Below are 18,560 nucleotides of genomic sequence, written 5' to 3'. Positions count from 1 at the left end.
GCCTGAGGATAGATCTCTGACTTTTTTTTTTCGTACAATCGTATCCGCCGTTATTTACGTACTATGAATTATTGACTGTTTTTGAGGTTAACGATCTACATCTTTTTGTTTCCTATTTTCACAGGACCCAGCTGGAATATTCGAGCTGATCGAGGTCGTCGGAAATGGAACTTACGGTCAAGTCTACAAAGTGAGTAAAACTTAATTGATTCAATTAAAGCATGGTATCTCATATTTTTTATATGAGAATTTAGGTGCGACCTCAAGTCTCTTTCCCCGTTATGGACTTAGGACGCCCAATCGAATTCATGGGCAGGGTGTGACGTACACGTGTCCCTGTCGATAATCCATTCATCGAAGTGTCCTGGCAGAGCCAAAAATACATGGAACACAAAATGTCGTACAGACGCTTGAGAAAAACCTTGGCATGTGGCAGGACTCCCACACGAGGTCTGATATCTCACTCCGAAGTTCTTTATTCCTGAATACGTATCACATACATCTGCCGTTTACTTTCCCAGTGTGTTATTATCGCTTTGATACACCCAGAGTCTCAGTCAACGATTCTACCCGCACTCCGCTTCACGATCCTGACTGCCCGTTTCTTGCCTGGGAATTCATTCTCACTTATTCACATCGGACTTGATACTCGACCGTTGTGAAGTACCATGTGGGTTTCTCTCAAGCATTTTTCTCTTTATTCTATTTTCGTGCCGACCCCGTCTACGGCACCGCTCGTGAACTCGACATTTCAGCATCTCGTTCACCATTTTTATTAAGGTTCCTCTCTCGCCCTCTGGCAGTCCTACTGCATTCGTATTTACTAGCTGCGGACAGCCATTCCGGAGACTCTGTTTGGTTCATACCAGCCAAGGAGTATCTAAATCCTCCACCACGTTAGCGAGAGCACTCCTCCTCCTTCTCTCTATTCTCGTAAGTTTCAACGAAAAAAGATATATATAAAATTCTCACAACGTCGCGGTACATATAATTAAATTTTTTTTCTCAATCTTTCCTTTTTTTTTTATTTTTAAAACTATTCACCTATTTTTCTTTCTCGCTCACTTCCTGCAGCCTTCTTTCGACCGTTAACGAGACAACCTAACCTCCTTACGTCCTAACCAGGATTACACGTGACTCCCGTCGTACCTACTGTGAGAATACTAAGGTCAACGTAACGTCGATTCAAGGTCCTCCAGAGTCTATCTGTACCGTGAAGAAAAATTATATTCTTCATTAATGCACGTCGTTCACCGATTCTTTTTTTCTTACAGCCAATTCTTTCAAGAATTTCTTTCTTTTTTTTTCTTTCTCCTCTTTTGTACTCACGTTCAGGATTCTTCATAATTTAACCTCAGCTTATACACGGGCCTACCACAGGGACTCTCGCTACCTGGGTATATTATATGCAGCGAGATTGCTTCCATTCATGTCAGGTGCCAATGGCCACTGCTTGACATCCACTACCGTCTCACCAGTAAACTCACTGAACTCACGGCCGATCTACTGGGGCATATAAAATGGAAAAATCTACAGCGACTCGTGCAGTCGTTCTTTTTCGTACACGGTGCATCGCTGTGTAATGGCAGAATTGTCTACTTCTCTGTTGCATGCGTACTCCGTGGCTCTAGTGTGACTGAGAAAGAGATAGGAAAAAAAATAAATATACGTCGCTGGGACGGCTCTTCAGGAAAGTCTTGGAACCGTGAGACAGCGATCGGTGAGCCCAGGCCACTTATCTTTGCGTTAGTCATCCCCGGGTACCCGCTTCCACGTACTCCGGCAGCCTCCGCCGTCTCCTCTTCTACGTATTTGTAATACGTATACGCAATATACGCCAGGCACTCTCTACGCATAACTGCGTTAGGACTGTCGAAGGTGAAAGGTGCCCGATACTTCCATGCGGCAGACTGGAAAATTCATACCCGATGGAAAAAACTTCGGGACGCCAATATCGATCGACGTTTATGAATATTGAAACGGAAATATTTTACGTACACGTCGCTGGTACCGGAAGTGAATTTTAGACCGTCGATGGACAATCGACGAAAAATCTTATCGGTACTTCGTGCGATTTCTGGTATTTTTCGGAAATTATTTTAAAACCACGTGACGTCGTTTATAATGAATTTTTTTTTCTTCTTTCTTGACTCACCAGGTCTCGTGGAACCGGAGAAATGTGAAAGGAGTCCATCGGGACTCAGGAAGTCGTGTATATGTGTTCTTCGTGTTCCTGAATCAACCTTATATGTACATTCCTACGTGGGATTTACGTGTTGCTGAGGGAGAGGAGAATATCTCTCTCTGTTACCTGCTTCTCTATCTCTCTCTCTCTCTCTCTCTCGTTCTGCATTCTCTCCGTCCTTCCTCTAGAGAGGGTACCAAAAGACTCGGTGATTCACCTTGAAGATATTCTCTTATGGGTAACGTCCTTGACGAGAGGAGGCTCCCCGTGGAAGGCGCAGACGGTCGTTCGGCGGAGGTCGAGTCTATGCCATTCCTTTCTTATTCCTTGTACTGGTATCTGAGTCAATTCTAGTTTCTTTTTCTTTGTTTTGTTCTCTTCATAGTCACTGGTCACTAGGCTTTACCTACGTGGAATTCATACTCGGACAAAAACCAGGTTTCAATTACTTTGTTGTGGCTGGTGGGTAAAGTCTCGTGCCTTCTCTTGCACACTTGGCGAAGCTGAACTCGTATGGGAATTATACGTTATCATTAATTAGCTATATAATTCCGTGTCGCTGATTGGCCACCACGTCATTCATCCGTACACGTTGATTGTGCTCTGTGTATTGAGACCTGAGTTTTATTGAATGAAATTAGGTTTTTTCTTTCGCATCTCTTCTTCATCGGATTGACCGGCGAATATTTTCTATATGCTTCACGGACGAACATTTGAATTTCGTCAAGGCGCCGCTCATCCTCGACGCAGGCCTTCGCCTTGGCTACGGCGTTTGGCTCTTGGCGTTTTGCAAGCGGACATTGACGCCATCTTGCGACAGGTTCTGATCTGAACTTAATGGGCCGCTGCTTAATTAGGATGGTACTGCAACGGATTCGTTGACTGATGCTCATTGGGTTCTTGTCCAAGCTAAATGCGAATCTTGATAAATCTCATAGCTTCAATTTACACCGTATGCAATTCTTGCAGACAAACTAATGGCGCTGTCGCTAGTAAACGCTCCTGACGTAATTCACGTCGATGCGCACCTAGCACTCTTGATCCTTATAAGGGTATGCTATACGTATACACAATACATATACTGGTCTCTCGATATCAGAGCTTTCTATAAGGACACAGCAGGACACCGCACTCTATTTCCGGCAGGACTGTGACTCGTGCTCGCGGTCCCCACTGCCTTTCCGGATAGTTTTAAAACCATTTTTTTTAATTACTGAAAAAAAAAAGTAAAATGATTTCTTTAAAAAAGTCAGTGAAATGCAATGTTTTCTTTTTAACCATCGCTTTTGCATTTCTCCAGGTGTCAGGGAGTGATCCGAAATTTATACAAGGATGCCCCGGCTCTTTTCCGGTGGTCCATAAGAATTGATGGGACTCCGGTTAGAGTCGTCTATCCCCGAATAGATATTTTCCTCGAGGAGACGTCTCCCGGGCCTACCTCGTCACTCGACGCCCAGCGTCTGGAAAAGGGCCTCGTCCTCCAGCCTCCACGGATCTTCCTCTTCTCTATCGATCATCTCCGTCGTTAATAACCAAGTTGATCCTTCGTCGGACGAATTTTTTTTTTGAACGCCCTCTTCGACCGTCACCGCGCGATGGATACCTACCTAGCGAAGCATCGTCATTGTGCGCATTCAAATTTTATATCGATTGCTGACGAATCCCGAAGCCAACGTGGCAAACGTCCTACCATTACCGGAATTGAAACAAATTTAGAGCAATCAGCGAACACGGCCGGCTGGGAACCACTGTCCACTTCGTTGATCGTTTACGTCATTCAGTCATTGGCACGTCGCCTCTATTACGCGTACATTAGCTCGTTTCTCCCTCTTGTACTGTATTTACTGTAAAGAGAGAGAGAGAGAGAGAGAGAGAAAGAGTCATTCCAGAGAGAGTAACCTCTTGTACGCTGCATTACTCACTGTCCATATTCGAGTGACACTGGGCTCGCTCTCTTCGAGTTTCAAATTTTCCCGGGTCTTCCGCCCTACCGCATAACCCAAAACTCGGCTTCGCTGACTGCATAGTATATCGTGCACGTGAATGAATGTAAATATAAATATTACAACGTGCGCGGGACGACAACCCAGATCGATTTGTTTGCTCAGGTTTTTTTTCCTCACAATAACGGGGGAGCTCGGGCTTGAATCACCGATCGAATTAAATACAGCTGTTCACGCTCGTCTAGCTCCCCTCCCAGCGTATTATTTTCTACACGTACTGTACATTGTCAGCGTATTCCGTATTACATATATACAGTACGAGGAAAGCATTATCCATAGAAAGTGAATTGTTCCATGACTTTTCAACTGTTCGATTGAATTATTAACGTGGTATTGTCCGGTATGTACATGCGTATTGCACAGTAGGTACCTCGGTAAGGGTATATTGTTATTAAGGTTGGCACCCTTGTTCCTCGACGTCGACGGATCGATTCCGAGCGTCTATGAAAATTAAGTGCTCCTCCAGATGGCTGTTTCGTGGTACGTTCGGCTTAACTTCGTGACGGTTGGATGAGTCTGGGAATATTTTCCTTTTTTTTTCGTCGCTCCCCTCCATTTTTTCTCTCTCTCCGACACCACGGCCGAATAACGATCTTCGTTTACGTTACTCTTGGCTTGCATTGTATTGCCTTTTATTTGACTCCTCGTCGTCGCTCTATTAATTAAAAATATTTCCTCGGCTTCGATTGGCTCCTTCGGCGGGTTTCTCGCTCTCCTCCCCGTCCTTATCTCCGTCGCCCTGTCCCACGTTGTCAGGGAGAATGTCAAAGGCATTTACTGCTGGCGTCACGCAGCCTAGAGCCCGGGATGCGTATTTTTAACATCGGATCAAGTAACCCTCGATCAATTCCCACAGACCATCGAGCAGCATGTTCCATCTAGTGCGTAATTGCGTAATTTCATAAGTTTTCGTTCCTCGTGACTCGTCAAAGTTCCGGGCGACTCATCGTGAAATAATATCGCCGTCTCACTATGGTGCTTCAAGAATGGCTTCGGTTCGGCTACAGCAACGTCCTAGCACTTGTATCGCTCTGTCTAGACACACGTACGTCAACGGGTGGGATAAAAAAAATGTCTTAACCTAAAAATCCTAGAGTCCTCGACGTTTTCTGGGACACTCTCGACACGGAATCCGTGCCCCTTCTCGTTGTCAGTCTCTGGATATGCTCGACAAAAGACACCCGTCTATATCCACGGCCTGGGCACGACAATGGACGATGATCGGAAAGTGGTTCGGTCTCTGAAGCTTTGAGGTTATGTATCCGTTAGGGTTTTGCTTTTCAGAGAGAGTCAGTGTTTTTCTTCTTTTCTTCTGCTCACTTTGATATTACAAGTTTCCACGTGGGCGCTGGACGTTGCCGTCGGGTCATGGTACGACCTTAACTCCTCCTTGGCAAGGTCAGCTGGCTCAAGGTCGACCCGGGCCGTCCGACCGTCTGCCACGAACGACTTAGAAAGTCCTTGGCTCTGCGCGAGGAGACTACGGTGACTTGGGACTCGGGGGCTTTATGTTACAAGTATATAACCTAATACTCTCTCTCTCTCTCTACCCGAATAATACTCTTGCTTGGCCTCTACTTGCTCCTTGTAACGCGTACCACAGTGCACTGCGCTATACTGTATACGGTTACAGTGGCGTAAGAGGGGGACAACCCTGTGCTGGAATTATTGTACTTGGTGATTGGGTGTGGCCGGGAAACACATTGCAGCGGTGCCATTGCACTTCCTCCAGTAGTTTCTTTAAGGTGGCCTCACAATGTCTTCATAGTGCATTTTAATATGTCCCAGGGACATTTCGACTTTGAGGACAGTCACAGTCGCTCTATTGTACCGATAGGGAATGACGGGGTGGGGTAGGGCGAGAAGGGACTGTAGGTCTAGTCTGTTTGGGACGGCGAGACGGAGAACTGTTAATGGCGAGTAAAAAAAAATGGTAGAGGGTCGAGAGATAGGATTCACCGTAGTAAAGCGTTAGGCTCATTTGTAACGAGGGAATCGACGAAAAAGCGAATGGAAAGCCGAGAGGTCTTCGACCCCCCTTCCCGTTCCCGGCTTTCCTCGTTAACCCCATATCTCACTTTTTTCTTGTGTACCTCGAAAGACCTAACGAGGGGTGCGTGACCACCGCGGAATGGAAAATTATAGACGGGCACTTCGATGAAATCGGTTCTGTTTCAAGCTCCTTTACGGGCTCTCACCTTCCTTTTTGTCGTTTGTCCTGATTCCGTGGTCATTTTTTTTCTTCCTCTTCGTTTCATAACCGTCTAGAAAATTGGTATAACCTTTACTCCGTCTTTATACAAGAATGACGTGTCCTTGTGAATTCCTATGGATTTTCTTCGTTCCCCGCGATCTTTCATGCCTCAAAATTCTTGCGTAACGACGGCTCTCGTAACTTCACCTTGACTGGTTACACCGTAGACACGGGAGAAACCATAATGAATACCTTAAAGGACTTTGTCGTAGGACAAAAATAATGCATTCCGTATACGACCCTTTTTGTCAACAGTAGCCGAGCTTCGTAAGCGTGGATAATCTAATGGCGACCACGGACCGAGTTGTCCGTCCGTCCTGTCTTCTACTGGGTCGTGTCTCTTTGCACGCATTTACATTGTATTACATTAGTGTGCGGACGACAGAGAGAGCGAGAGAGTCCGGGAAAGAGAGAGAGAGAGAGAGAGAGAGAGAACGTCACACGCCCTCCCGCATTTAACGGAGTAACTGAAAGGTCTGCCATTGTGCATTGTTACTCGGCGCGAATCCCCACTAGCGTCTGCTACCACGTTTCTTTCTGGACGTCAGCCTAGCCAACCAAGCTCATTCGAGTTCGCGCTGCTCCCTGACATTGTCAATCGGTACGAACCGCAAGATGGCAGAGTCGATCGAGAAAACAAAGATAAAAATTATTTCCGCCAACCCTAACCTCTGCATGCCGTTACCTCGTATCTCAAATATCTCTAGAAGCCGGCAGGACGACGACGATAAAAAATTCCAGTGTCGTTGGTACAGAAAAACGTGTCCAAGCCATTTCCCGGCAGCAGCTTTATTAACCAATGCCCACCAGCACGGCTGTTCCTGGTGCGACTGACTACATCACGAGGGAACGTATTTTTACGCTCGTGCCTCGAGCGCACGGCCTCCTTCTACGTGTGGGTGAGGGAAGGGTGATGACCCTGTGCGTGACGACGGAGAAGGCGAGGGTAACGTCGCTCTCCTCGCCGCTGTGCTCGTACTCGACTCGGTGCTCCGTGCCCGTAGACAAGTGTGTCCGTGGGAGATAATACGGGCAATCAGCCGTTCGCTTCGTCCCTATCAAAGATCGGGCGTTGTCTTACTTACTTATGTACTTGCCTGGCACTACTGCCCGCTGTGTAACGGTACCCAAACGGCGGCCCTGGGTATACCCAGTGGCGCGCTACCCTCTTGATTCTTATTTATCCTCGTGCACGTCTCTTGTGCTATAGGAACTTGACTGTATCACTTTCTTGAGGGAATAATGACAGATTATATTATTGTCGTCTCTCTCGGTCTCATTCACGACGGGAATCGAGATATTCGCGTTTCCCGTTCGACTTTGAACCTTGTGTCTCTTTCTTTCTTATTCTATCTCTCTCTCTCTCTCGGGCGAGAGCACCAGCCGCGTCTCTCTCTGAAAATAGGACGCATCGCGATACAGCCCCTCGCGGGCAGACACTGAAATAGAAACACATTTCCGCCAATGTCACGTTCATTCGCCATTCGGGTTCTCGTGCTTTTGACTTTGGGAGGCGCAGGGAGGAGCGACGTCCATTACGCCTCGTCTATGCTCAATGGTTGCCAATATCGTTCTTTTTCAGCGAACGATGCCAGCCTTTCTTGGAAAGATGACGGCGGAGGACGTCGTCGGCGGTTTTCATTTCCTTTCTATCGCTTTTTTCTTTTTTTTCTTCGGTTTCATAAAATTCGAGGTCGACTCGTACGGGGAATCAAAAACGTGCTCTATCTCTCTCTCTCCTGGTCTTTCACCTTCTTGCCTCTTTCTGTCTTCCTATCTTCAGCTGCTACAGTCTTTCTCTCTTTGCCTACTGTACTTTGTTTATCTTCTGTCACTTATACTTTCTATATATATATATTGAGTCTGAAAATCTCTCATAGATTTTTCCTTATCTTCTCTGCTTGCCAGTACAAATTTTCTATACAGGAGTTATAGCTGTGATAATTATGACGCATCGGCCAGGACCTTTGTCGTTGTAACTGCTGTCTGCTGGTATCTGGGGGCTTATTAGTCGGGCATGGTCACTGCCTGGTTTAATATCTATTGTGTCTTTAGGAACACCTCGAACTTTCTTCACGTGGCTTCTCATTCAGCACAGTGTCTTTGGTCTGTGTCCTGGGCTATGACGTATAGTCAAATTTCAAGGTGTCCCCGGGTCTACCGGCGGTGGTGGTTCTGTCGGTACGAGTGGATGAAGGGGAAACCTGGAAAAAAATGGTTAGGTGAGTGGGCTGTAAGGGGATGAGAAAAGTTAAAAGAAACAAGAGACTGAGCGGTACCGCAGACCACGGTTACCTATAGGGTCTTGTGGCTCATTCAGAAACATTGATCGCCGCCGTGACTCGGCATCCAAACTCCAGGGCCATTGCTTTGGCACGAGTTAAAGATTTTAATTGTTTCTAATGATATCTTTCATTGCCAATGCCATTGCCAGTAGTCGTCGAGGGTGACAGCCCTCTGCTGTATATTTACGTACGCTTATATATTTGCAAAGCGGTGACATCGAGACTGAGTGACATCGTAAGGTAACCTCGAGAAAGAAGATTGTTCTACGATGATTTAGCAAACATTCCGTGGTAGCAGCTTGGACGTTCCTACGAGTGTCTAGAGTCCCGGAGACTTCATTGAACGAATGGAACTTTGCTTGTAAAAATTTTCTCTTCCTTTTTTTTTTCCTCTAAATTTTTCTAATCCAATATTTCACGTGTGCCAAAGAAATATTGGAATTTTCTTCTTTCTTCCTTAACGTCTTGTCGTTTGAATTTTCGTGCAGGGTACTGTACCCTGAACACGTGTCCCACATGTGCAAGGGTACCTATGCCAGAGTCCCGTATCGTATGTGTATTTGCGCGACGATCGAATCTCTTTGCCTGCACTCATGCGTGCACCGCAGTCCCCATACGAACATACTCGCATAACATATGTGACGTAGAGACGAAAAATCATTGCCAGTTATTTCTCTCGCCTGTAATAGGAATCCCGTGCGATTATTTTCTTCGTGTCCTGGCGTGGGCTCTTGACACTTGGTCGCGTCTGGTCTGAAAATTGATTACAATATCCAGGCTAAGTTTACCTGGTTGTTGTCGTTTGGAAAAAAAAAATTGAGCACATTCTTATTCGAGCCAGATTCTCAACGGCTTCGGGACTCCTATTATCCTTTATTAATTCGTCTCACGCGTGGCTACGTTTCATCGGCCATTTTCTGTTTTTTCTCCCTTAGTCCCACTCCGTCCTTCCATACCACGTGGCAGTACTTCACGCTCTTTTTGGTCCCCATTTTGTCTTCGCATTTTCAGTCAATTTTTTATTTTCCAAATTGCCCCGTTCAACCGGCAGGTTGAAACTACGCGAAATACCTTGGACGCTCAGGACCCAATCAATGTCTTCGTCGCCATTGTTCTTCCCACATTGATCTTCTCGTCGAGGAATATTCCTGCACGCGCGTAAACACTCGTCCTACTTTCTCGACCCGGTGAACGAGTCTTTTATCTCTGTCCTTCTCTCTCGCTATGTTTCTCTCACTCTGTCGTATATATAATTATGGTCGGTTCAAGTATCTGCTCTTGGGCGTGCAGTGTTTTCTGCACGATGCACACGCACCGACGATTTATCATTCGAGGATGCATCCAATCGCGTGGTTCAGGTTCGCCTTTACGTTATTTCCTTGATATGCCAAGAAAAGAAAAAAAGAAGCACAGTCTTTAGCATTACAATCATCGCTGGTACAGTCGACGCGTCCGTTTGGTCTTTTTATCTTCTCGAGACTCCGTTTAACGAGTCTCTCATTTGACGACAGTAGTACAATAGCTTGAAAGAGACGATGTATTTTATTTCTCAAAGAGAATCCTCTTATATGTCCTCCTTTCGCTCTTTAAGCCAAAGTCAAGAATTAACGTTGATCCCGTATCTCAGGATATTAGTTCTGTCAGAAATAGAAATGAAATTTCGTATCTCGCTTGACGAGGGTCGTCGCTGGTACTAATTGTAATTGACACTGAAACGAGCGGGAAATTTGAAATTGCGACATACTCCACGGCGTCAAATAATTTCGTGGGTCTCGTCCCTGAAAAATTGTCAAACCAGTATTATTGGCCGTTGCTGGCACGGAATAAAAAAAAAAAATAAAAGGGAACGTCAAATGATTGATCGAAATTCGTTTTAGCAAGTTTTCAGATACCTCTGTGTGGTTGTGCCTGTATATACGTGGACTGAATTTTCCATTATCCTTCGATGCAATAAGAAATTCTGTGGATTCAGCCAATGGGATGTAATACTGATTTACGAGGTCTATTCCAATTTTCTTGGAGAATTTTCAAAGTTTTCAGGTACCTGCTACGACTAATATATAATATGTCTGTATGGACTATGTGCCCTTGGTGCTGGGTTAGGTGCCTGGGTATACGGGCTATACTGATTTATAACGGGCTCAAGGAACTCCGCCGGGTCTACCTAGACATCGGTAACGAGTATCGAAGGACTCGTTCTGCTTGGAATTTGGTCTAGACGCAAAATCTTTGCTCCAGGAAGATGCGGAGCAAGATTCCTCTCTATCATCCTTATCCCATGTGTCCTGTTTCTCTTGGACTTTCTCCTTTTTTCTCCCTTGGCCACTTATTGGATCCGCACGTTTGCGGGTGCCATCCTTTAACCGATACCGTTAGCTCTCTCTCTCTCTCTCTCTCTTACGCTCTCACTCTCTCTCAGGTCTCTTCAGGAGGCCAGGGGAGAATTTTCTTTGGGAAGAAATCCGAGACGCACCTCCTACGAACGAGAGGCTGGACCTAGGGATTACTTTTCCTTCGACTTCAGATCTCGCTACTACCCTTGGGGCTTGACTTTTTCTTTCATAAGGTTTTTTTTTCCCTTCTACCAGCCATCAGATATACTTTCGGCAATGTCCTCTTCGGCCAAAGGCATTCTTGGAAAGGCTGTTTTCGCCGTAAATCCCCCTTGTCGTCTCGATCACCTTCGAATCCTATACCAATAAATACGCTTAATTTATCTGGCAGCCTGGGCAATGAGAGAGATAGACAGAAGAGGAGGAAAAGTCTAAGCATTTCTCACAATAAACAGTACCGATATACCGATATATATTTAAGCAACGTCTTTTCATAGGATACGCACCATGCTTTCACGTGTACGCGTAACTTTTTCTCCACACTTTCTACTGCTCTCGATTTTTCTCTCCCTTTTTCTCTCATTTTAATACTCCCTTTTGCCTCGCGTTTAGCATTCCTCTCTGGTATATGAATATATATATATATTCACTGCAGACCTACTCTCAGAGGCGTACGTGTACATGTTAATGTACAAGACACAGTTTCTCGGCGAGCGATTCACGAGATTCTGATGATTCGAGAAATTCCTGGCCACAGCTATTTTTCAGGGCTGTTCATACGCCCTCCTTTTAAAAGCAGAAGGTACACACGTAAGATTATAGAAAAATGAGTTTGATCCGTTGACGTGCGAGTTCGTTTGCAATGGGCTTGACTCCTGTTATCATTAAATTACCTGCTGAGTATGGGATAACGTCGAAGGCAATTACCGTACAACGTTTGTTGGACGGAATTCCATGTCTTTTTGCTGTGGTGAAATTTTAAGCGTGACAAACGCACAAGGAAGGAAGCGCGTGGGAATGCCTTTCTTTTTTTCTTTGTCTTCAATTTCTTATACTCAGACGTCTTGGAATTTGTCGATTCGGCACTGTCCACGTGGCTGGAGTTTACATAACCAACTACTAATAGCCGGGTGTTCGTCAGGTTTAGGGTTAGCCGTTGTATATTCTGTAGAAAGACGGAATTTTTAAAAATAAATTGGCTTTTTTCTATTTATATATTTTATTTTGCAAGTAAGCAGACACTTAGGCAGGCAGCCACGTATATATAGGTACTGATAACTTTCACTGAACTGTCTCGTGCGGACTTTTTACGTGGGCGCCATGGAATCCTTAATACAAGGTGACCAGGAATAAACTCGCGTTAAACGATACGGGCTTATGGAATTAAAGAGTTTCATTCATACGTAATCACTCCCTGGGGAATTCATCAGTGATAATCTGTCTTGAACGCTGATACAGGTTGCCGTTTAGTCCCTTGAAAAAATCAAAAAAGGAGTGAAAGCCTTCTTCTGATATAACGTTACTTCGCTTGCTTACGTGCAATTGACAGATTAAAATTCCTCCGAGTCGAACGAATAGATCGGGAATGACGCAAGATTTAATGGGACAATGAATCACCTTCCTGGAATCTAAATCGTAACACAATTGAATTCGAGAATACCGTTGCGTATTTCACTGTGTGGTGTATTTATATTTTAAAAGTAGCTGGCAATAGTTGCAAGGGAAAATTCCAATGTAGATTTCTCGTCTAGTCTCGACGCCACCGCCGCTAGCGCCGCTGCTCCATCTAGCGGCGAAAAATGGCAACTCGATAAAGAAGTCGTTACGAACGAAATAGTTTGAAAGAAGAAAACAGGAAGCTCACGGAGTCGTCTTTCTCGAGAATGTAATCGGCTTATTTCGGTGATGATGGGTTGACAGTCCGTGTAAACTCGGTGTGTCCGGTCGTAACGGAACAAATACGTAAAGTCAGACGGGACACTCGTCGTCGTATATTCTTTTATTCTAACCTATCCGCAGTACTTTTGTACTTCTGTACTCATGGCTGTGGGTAAGTAACCGCGCGGCGTAAAATGTCCTTTGACGTGTTTTTCAACGAGCTTCTCTCTCTCTCTTTACTTTTCTTTCTATTCTGTACTTGGGGTGACAGATAGGGAGGAAGCGAAAAAAAAAAGAGAACGCCCATATATCGCTTTGTTACGAGAAGCCAGAATGAAAATGTGTGCGAAGCAGCGAGTCCTCTGGAAACGTCAAAAACATTGGAGAATAATGACCGAACTTGTGGCAGGATTGCCAGACGAATCAGAGAGTGAAGGAGCTTTCTGTGTGTGGAGATAATTCTTTCGATTTTTATCATGGGAATCAGACTGAGTAACGTTCTCTCTTTTTCTTTTCTGTAGGTTACGAAAGTCCTTTAGTCTCGATCTTCAATTTTATTGTTACATTATATACTAACTGGGAGCTTTGATCTGATCGAGGGGGAAGTCAGTGGTGAATGTTTTTGTTTGAATTATCATATCAAATGTGGTGTGGGATTCAGGCTGGAATTCGTAGAAGGGAAATCGTGACTCTTCTTATCCTTGTTATTCTGGGAAGGAACCAGTCGCACTCGGATAACCCGTAGAATTCTCATTTATTTTCTCTACCCTTCTTTCTCTCTCTCTCTTTCTCGCTTGTAACTGATAGATGAATCATCAGTCTTCTTCGTGGAAGTTGCACGATCTTCTTCCCCTTGGGAGACTGTCCACTGCTTCAGACACATATGAGTACGCATATGGATATTTAGGTTGAGATATTATTTTTTTTTTATATATTATGTTACATATACATTGTTTGTATATATATATTTTTATTTTCTTAATGATTTAATCATCGAATTCTTTCTGTTTTCAGGGTCGACACACGAAGACTGGTCAGCTGGCAGCGATCAAAGTCATGGACGTCACCGAGGTGAGAATTCTATGAATTAAGATAACAATCAAGACTTTTATCAGTGATAAAAGATTTCAAATCAGCTGAATTATCTTTATCGCTCTCACAACAGCGTTTGGGTATGCAAAATTTCCAAGCAAAAATCAGTCATGGATTTTATAAATTATTTAAAATATTTCACCCCACCTCATCCACCTAATAATTCAGCTGACGAAGGTTCGTACGGGGAATGTCGCAAAATCCATAAATTCGTTTAAAATTTAATTCCTCTGTCCTTTAGTCCTTCACGGTTCAACCGTATAAACTCCTTCCTAATATAATTCACCACGTAGCTCATACCCAGTGGCAAGATATATACCAATGCATTTGGCTCATCCATTTTGCATCGGTGGTTCCTGCACAGCCATCCCGGTCTTCTCGACCGTTCCGCGAGCTCCGTGGGGTTCACGCTTTTCGTTTTGCCGAAGAAAAACAGGTTTTGGAATACGTGGTGTGGCGCCCTGGCAAAGTCGAAGCAACCCGAGAAACCCACCGGTATACAGACAGTGACAGAGAAACGGTTGGTCAGGAATGGAAGGAAACTCTAACCTATACGTATCGCATATGTACATAAGATCCACATATGTGCGTCTGGGACTTTTAACGTTATTCCTGGGAGACAGCGAGAATTTAGTCTCTAATACTAGCTACCACTATATACATAACAAGTCCGTACATGGATAAATCCAACAGAAACTGTGCCTACGAAGGATTCTGAAAAGAGCCGTTAGCGGATATTTCCTCAGGATCAGGACCAACTACGAATAGGAACTATGACCATACTTCTCTACCTCTTGGAGACACACGTTTATGCTAATGGCAGCTCTTTCGTGTATATATATATATATATATATATATTCACACACCATGTGTAATAAAAAGAGATAGACCGCCCACTATCACGCTAGCGAACGTGACGTGCCCGTTCGGCTTCTTCGTTTATGCTAATGGCAGCTCTTTCGTGTATAGCGGATATTTCCTCAGGATCAGGACCAACTACGAATAGGAACTATGACCATACTTCTCTACCTCTTGGAGACACACGTTTATGCTAATGGCAGCTCTTTCGTGTATATATATATATATATATATATATTCACACACCATGTGTAATAAAAAGAGATAGACCGCCCACTATCACGCTAGCGAACGTGACGTGCCCGTTCGGCTTCTTCGTTGCTGCCATTGCGAATCGGTTTGCGCGATCGTTACGCGTTTACGTTTACGTAAACCACCTGGTGAACAGGCTATAACGGGTGATCATGGTACAATACCATGGACGGTATTAATTCATATAAATTTTTTTCCCATATACTCTCTCTCATGGCTTTCACTCCTTGTCCACCTTGTCTCCCCCCCTTATGTATCTAATTCAATGGCTGACTTTCTCCTATTCGTTTATTGTATTTTTAAAAATCTTTTTTCCCTTCTTCCAGACTTCTTGTGTACTTGTTGAGACACCCTGAACATGCGTCTCCTCTCCTCGCATGCCCTTCGTACCACACTGCACTTACGCGTATGGATACTACGTATGAGATAAATAACCAGAGTCCACCTATGGTGTATGCACGTACGTTATTTATGTACGTGCTAAACTACGTTCCCATCACGCGCGTCTTCTGCGAGAGCACGTTCATCATAAGGATCAGGACTCGTCCCAGGATGCACATATCGTTACGTGGGAATATTGAAAATGTATTCCGACTTTTGACTCGAAAAGAATTATTGGTATTTGTATGGTCGTTCCGTTTTCGTTGAGAGTCTTAAACGACTTGCGGTTTCCTTTTGAACGGATGTAGGTTGCCTGAGTGTCCTCGTGACGTGTCACTCTCTGGTGTTATATGTATACGCATATAGGTATATAATGTACAGGTGGCGAAATTCTATCTCTCAGGATGCACCGGAGAATCCGTTAATGCAACCGCAGCTATGCACTTCTCTTGTAGCTGCGGTTAAGCCTGTCTGTAAATCGGTTGTCGCTGCTGCCACCTGTATTTATATATGTGTATTGTGAAAGGTAAACTCTGGCATTCATTAGGGAATAAACTGAACACCCGTTATACGTTTTCAATGGTATCTTAAGAAACTGTGTAGGCGGATTTACGAAATTTGTACTGGCATAGAATCATTTGCTGTCTGTTTGGAAGAGATTTTTGTATTTAGGAAATTTCTTCTGTTTCAAGTGTCCTGACCTATGTTCACTTATTGTTGCTGTGAACTTTTGTTAGGTATTCATACTCTTCGCTGATCCTAATACTGACTACTGCGGGGGCTGTTTAAGTAATGAAGTAGACTGGTCTTGTTGAGGGATGACCGTTATGGGAGTTGACTTTTTTTAATTGATCCCTCCCTATCCCTTAGGACCTGCAGGAGACGCTTGTTTAGTCAATTTAATGAGAGGATGGCTAATAATGATTGTAAGGGTGATGAGGGAGATTGTAATTACGTTAATTGTCATATGGATGCTCATTGTGTGGCTGCGTAGTGCCCATCCTATTCTTGTTACACCATATGTGTATAATGATGCCTACGCAGTGGATGAATATTGTATTAGGTATAAGTTGTAGAATTGTGGTACGTAGTGGAAAGTAATTTTTTGAATTCCTTGTTCGCTGGAGCTTTATATCATATCTCAGGTATGACTAAGACTTTATGCGTACTGGAGATTCCCTGTCAGGTATAATTCAGTCTAGTGGATTCCTGATGTGCTCCAGGAGTACTTGTACGTAATAGTCCAGGGTCAGTTAACAGACGTCTATTATAGCCAGTGGGAAACCTGTTTTGCACTTAGCTCTTGGGATACGTCTTGACTCCTACGTATGTACCTACCTGATGCACCCCTTTGTAATTTACTGTATCAGGATGACTGTGGTGTGTGTAGCATTCGAGAGCTATATCCTCGTGCTACTACTGGAGTCAATTATTAATGCGCCAGGTGAAGGCTGAGTAAATTTAATTCGAGTTTTTTTGTCTGTTTCAGGACGAGGAAGAGGAAATCAAGTTAGAAATCAATGTGCTCAAGAGGGTAAGATGGAGTTATCAGGTGGAACAGTATGGAGTTTGTGGAAGTGTTTTATGTAATCACTGTTACAACCAGAATCCATTAAAACTTGTTTGATTTGTAACATTCCTTTTTTAGATTGTCCTTTCAAGGACAAAAAGTTTGTGAAAATAGAGAATCTGCACTTTTTTTTGGAATTTTAAGAAAAATCTTTACTGACGGCTAATTGCATAAGACGTATGGTCGATGCTGTTCCACTTTGTAGCGAATACTGCTCAAAGATTGAGGAATACGTTAGATGGGATCGTTGGGTGATTTTACACTGATCAGTACATCGTTTTGCTTTTAGTACTCGAATCACAGAAACATAGCAACGTACTATGGGGCATTTATCAAAAAGTCACCACCTGGTAAGGACGATCAATTGTGGCTGGTTATGGAGTACTGCGGAGCTGGCTCCGTGACGGACCTGGTGAAATCCACCAAGGGCCAGAGTCTCAAGGAGGAATGGATCGCCTACATTTCCAGGGAGATACTTCGTGGACTTAGTTATCTTCATAGCAACAAAGTCATCCACAGGGATATAAAGGGACAGAACGTTCTGCTCACAGACAATGCTGAAGTCAAGCTCGGTGAGTTTCCCAGTAGACGGATCTAGGATGAAATTTGTAGTTGGCATAATAGGGGATTTGCTATCTAATTGCTTTCTCTGATGCACAGTCGACTTTGGAGTAAGCGCACAACTGGACAGGACAATAGGACGTAGGAATACCTTCATCGGTACGCCATATTGGATGGCGCCGGAAGTAATCGCTTGCGACGAGAATCCGGATGCGACCTACGACAACAGAAGTGACCTCTGGTCACTGGGTATAACTGCTTTAGAAATGGCCGAGTCACAGCCACCGCTCTGCGACCTTCATCCCATGAGAGTAAGTTTATTTTTGTCTCGTACGGGACTTCCGGTATATTTTTTCTTTAACGGCGCCGACCGTCATCTAATCGTCGTTTGATTTTGCAACCAGGCGCTCTTCCTGATTCCACGCAATCCGCCACCGCGACTCAAGTCGAAGAAGTGGGCGAAAAAGTTTCACGGCTTTATCGAGACCGTCCTAGTGAAGGATTATCACCAGAGGCCTTACACAGAACAGCTCCTCAAGCATCCGTTCATACGGGACCAACCGACCGAGCGACAAGTGAGAATTCAGCTTAAGGATCACATCGACCGGTGCAAGAAGCGCAAACAGGAGAAAGGTAATTTGGCCCGCCTACGTGGAACGAGTAGCCATACGAGGGTCTGGAAATTGTTCCGGGCAACTTCTACTTCCGCGGGACAGAGAAGACGCTCGAGCGCCGTACAATTTTATTGTAGCGACGAAAATTTTTCATCTGGTTCCTCTTTTTGTTCAACTTTCATTACTTCTTTTTCTTCCATCGACTATATCGTCCAAGCAATTAGTCTCCTTCCCCTCTAGACCGCAATTTGTGCTGCAATTACCGAGGAGTTATCGCGTATAGAAATTCCCTTT

The 18,560-nt window shown here is 44.4% G+C and overlaps 1 protein-coding gene across 21 annotated transcripts in view; it reads left to right on the top strand.

Moving 5' to 3' along the window:
* LOC107271923 (serine/threonine-protein kinase mig-15) overlaps positions 1-18,560 on the top strand; it is a 37,832-nt gene that overhangs the window by 1,776 nt on the left and 17,496 nt on the right. For all 21 annotated transcript variants that reach the window (XM_025089198.1, XM_025089194.1, XM_025089195.1 and 18 more), the window contains exons 2-7: positions 125-190; positions 13,953-14,009; positions 17,011-17,055; positions 17,381-17,663; positions 17,752-17,963; positions 18,057-18,285. In XM_025089198.1, the coding sequence (XP_024944966.1) occupies positions 125-190; positions 13,953-14,009; positions 17,011-17,055; positions 17,381-17,663; positions 17,752-17,963; positions 18,057-18,285 (892 nt within the window). The remainder of the gene's footprint in view (positions 1-124; positions 191-13,952; positions 14,010-17,010; positions 17,056-17,380; positions 17,664-17,751; positions 17,964-18,056; positions 18,286-18,560) is intronic.

Source organism: Cephus cinctus, unplaced genomic scaffold (genome assembly GCF_000341935.2).
Source record: "Cephus cinctus unplaced genomic scaffold, Ccin1 Ccin1_scaffold1062, whole genome shotgun sequence".
Taxonomy (NCBI): Eukaryota; Metazoa; Arthropoda; class Insecta; order Hymenoptera; family Cephidae; genus Cephus; species Cephus cinctus.
Note: the sequence above shows the minus strand (reverse complement) of the source record. Positions and strands in the feature narration are given on the sequence as shown.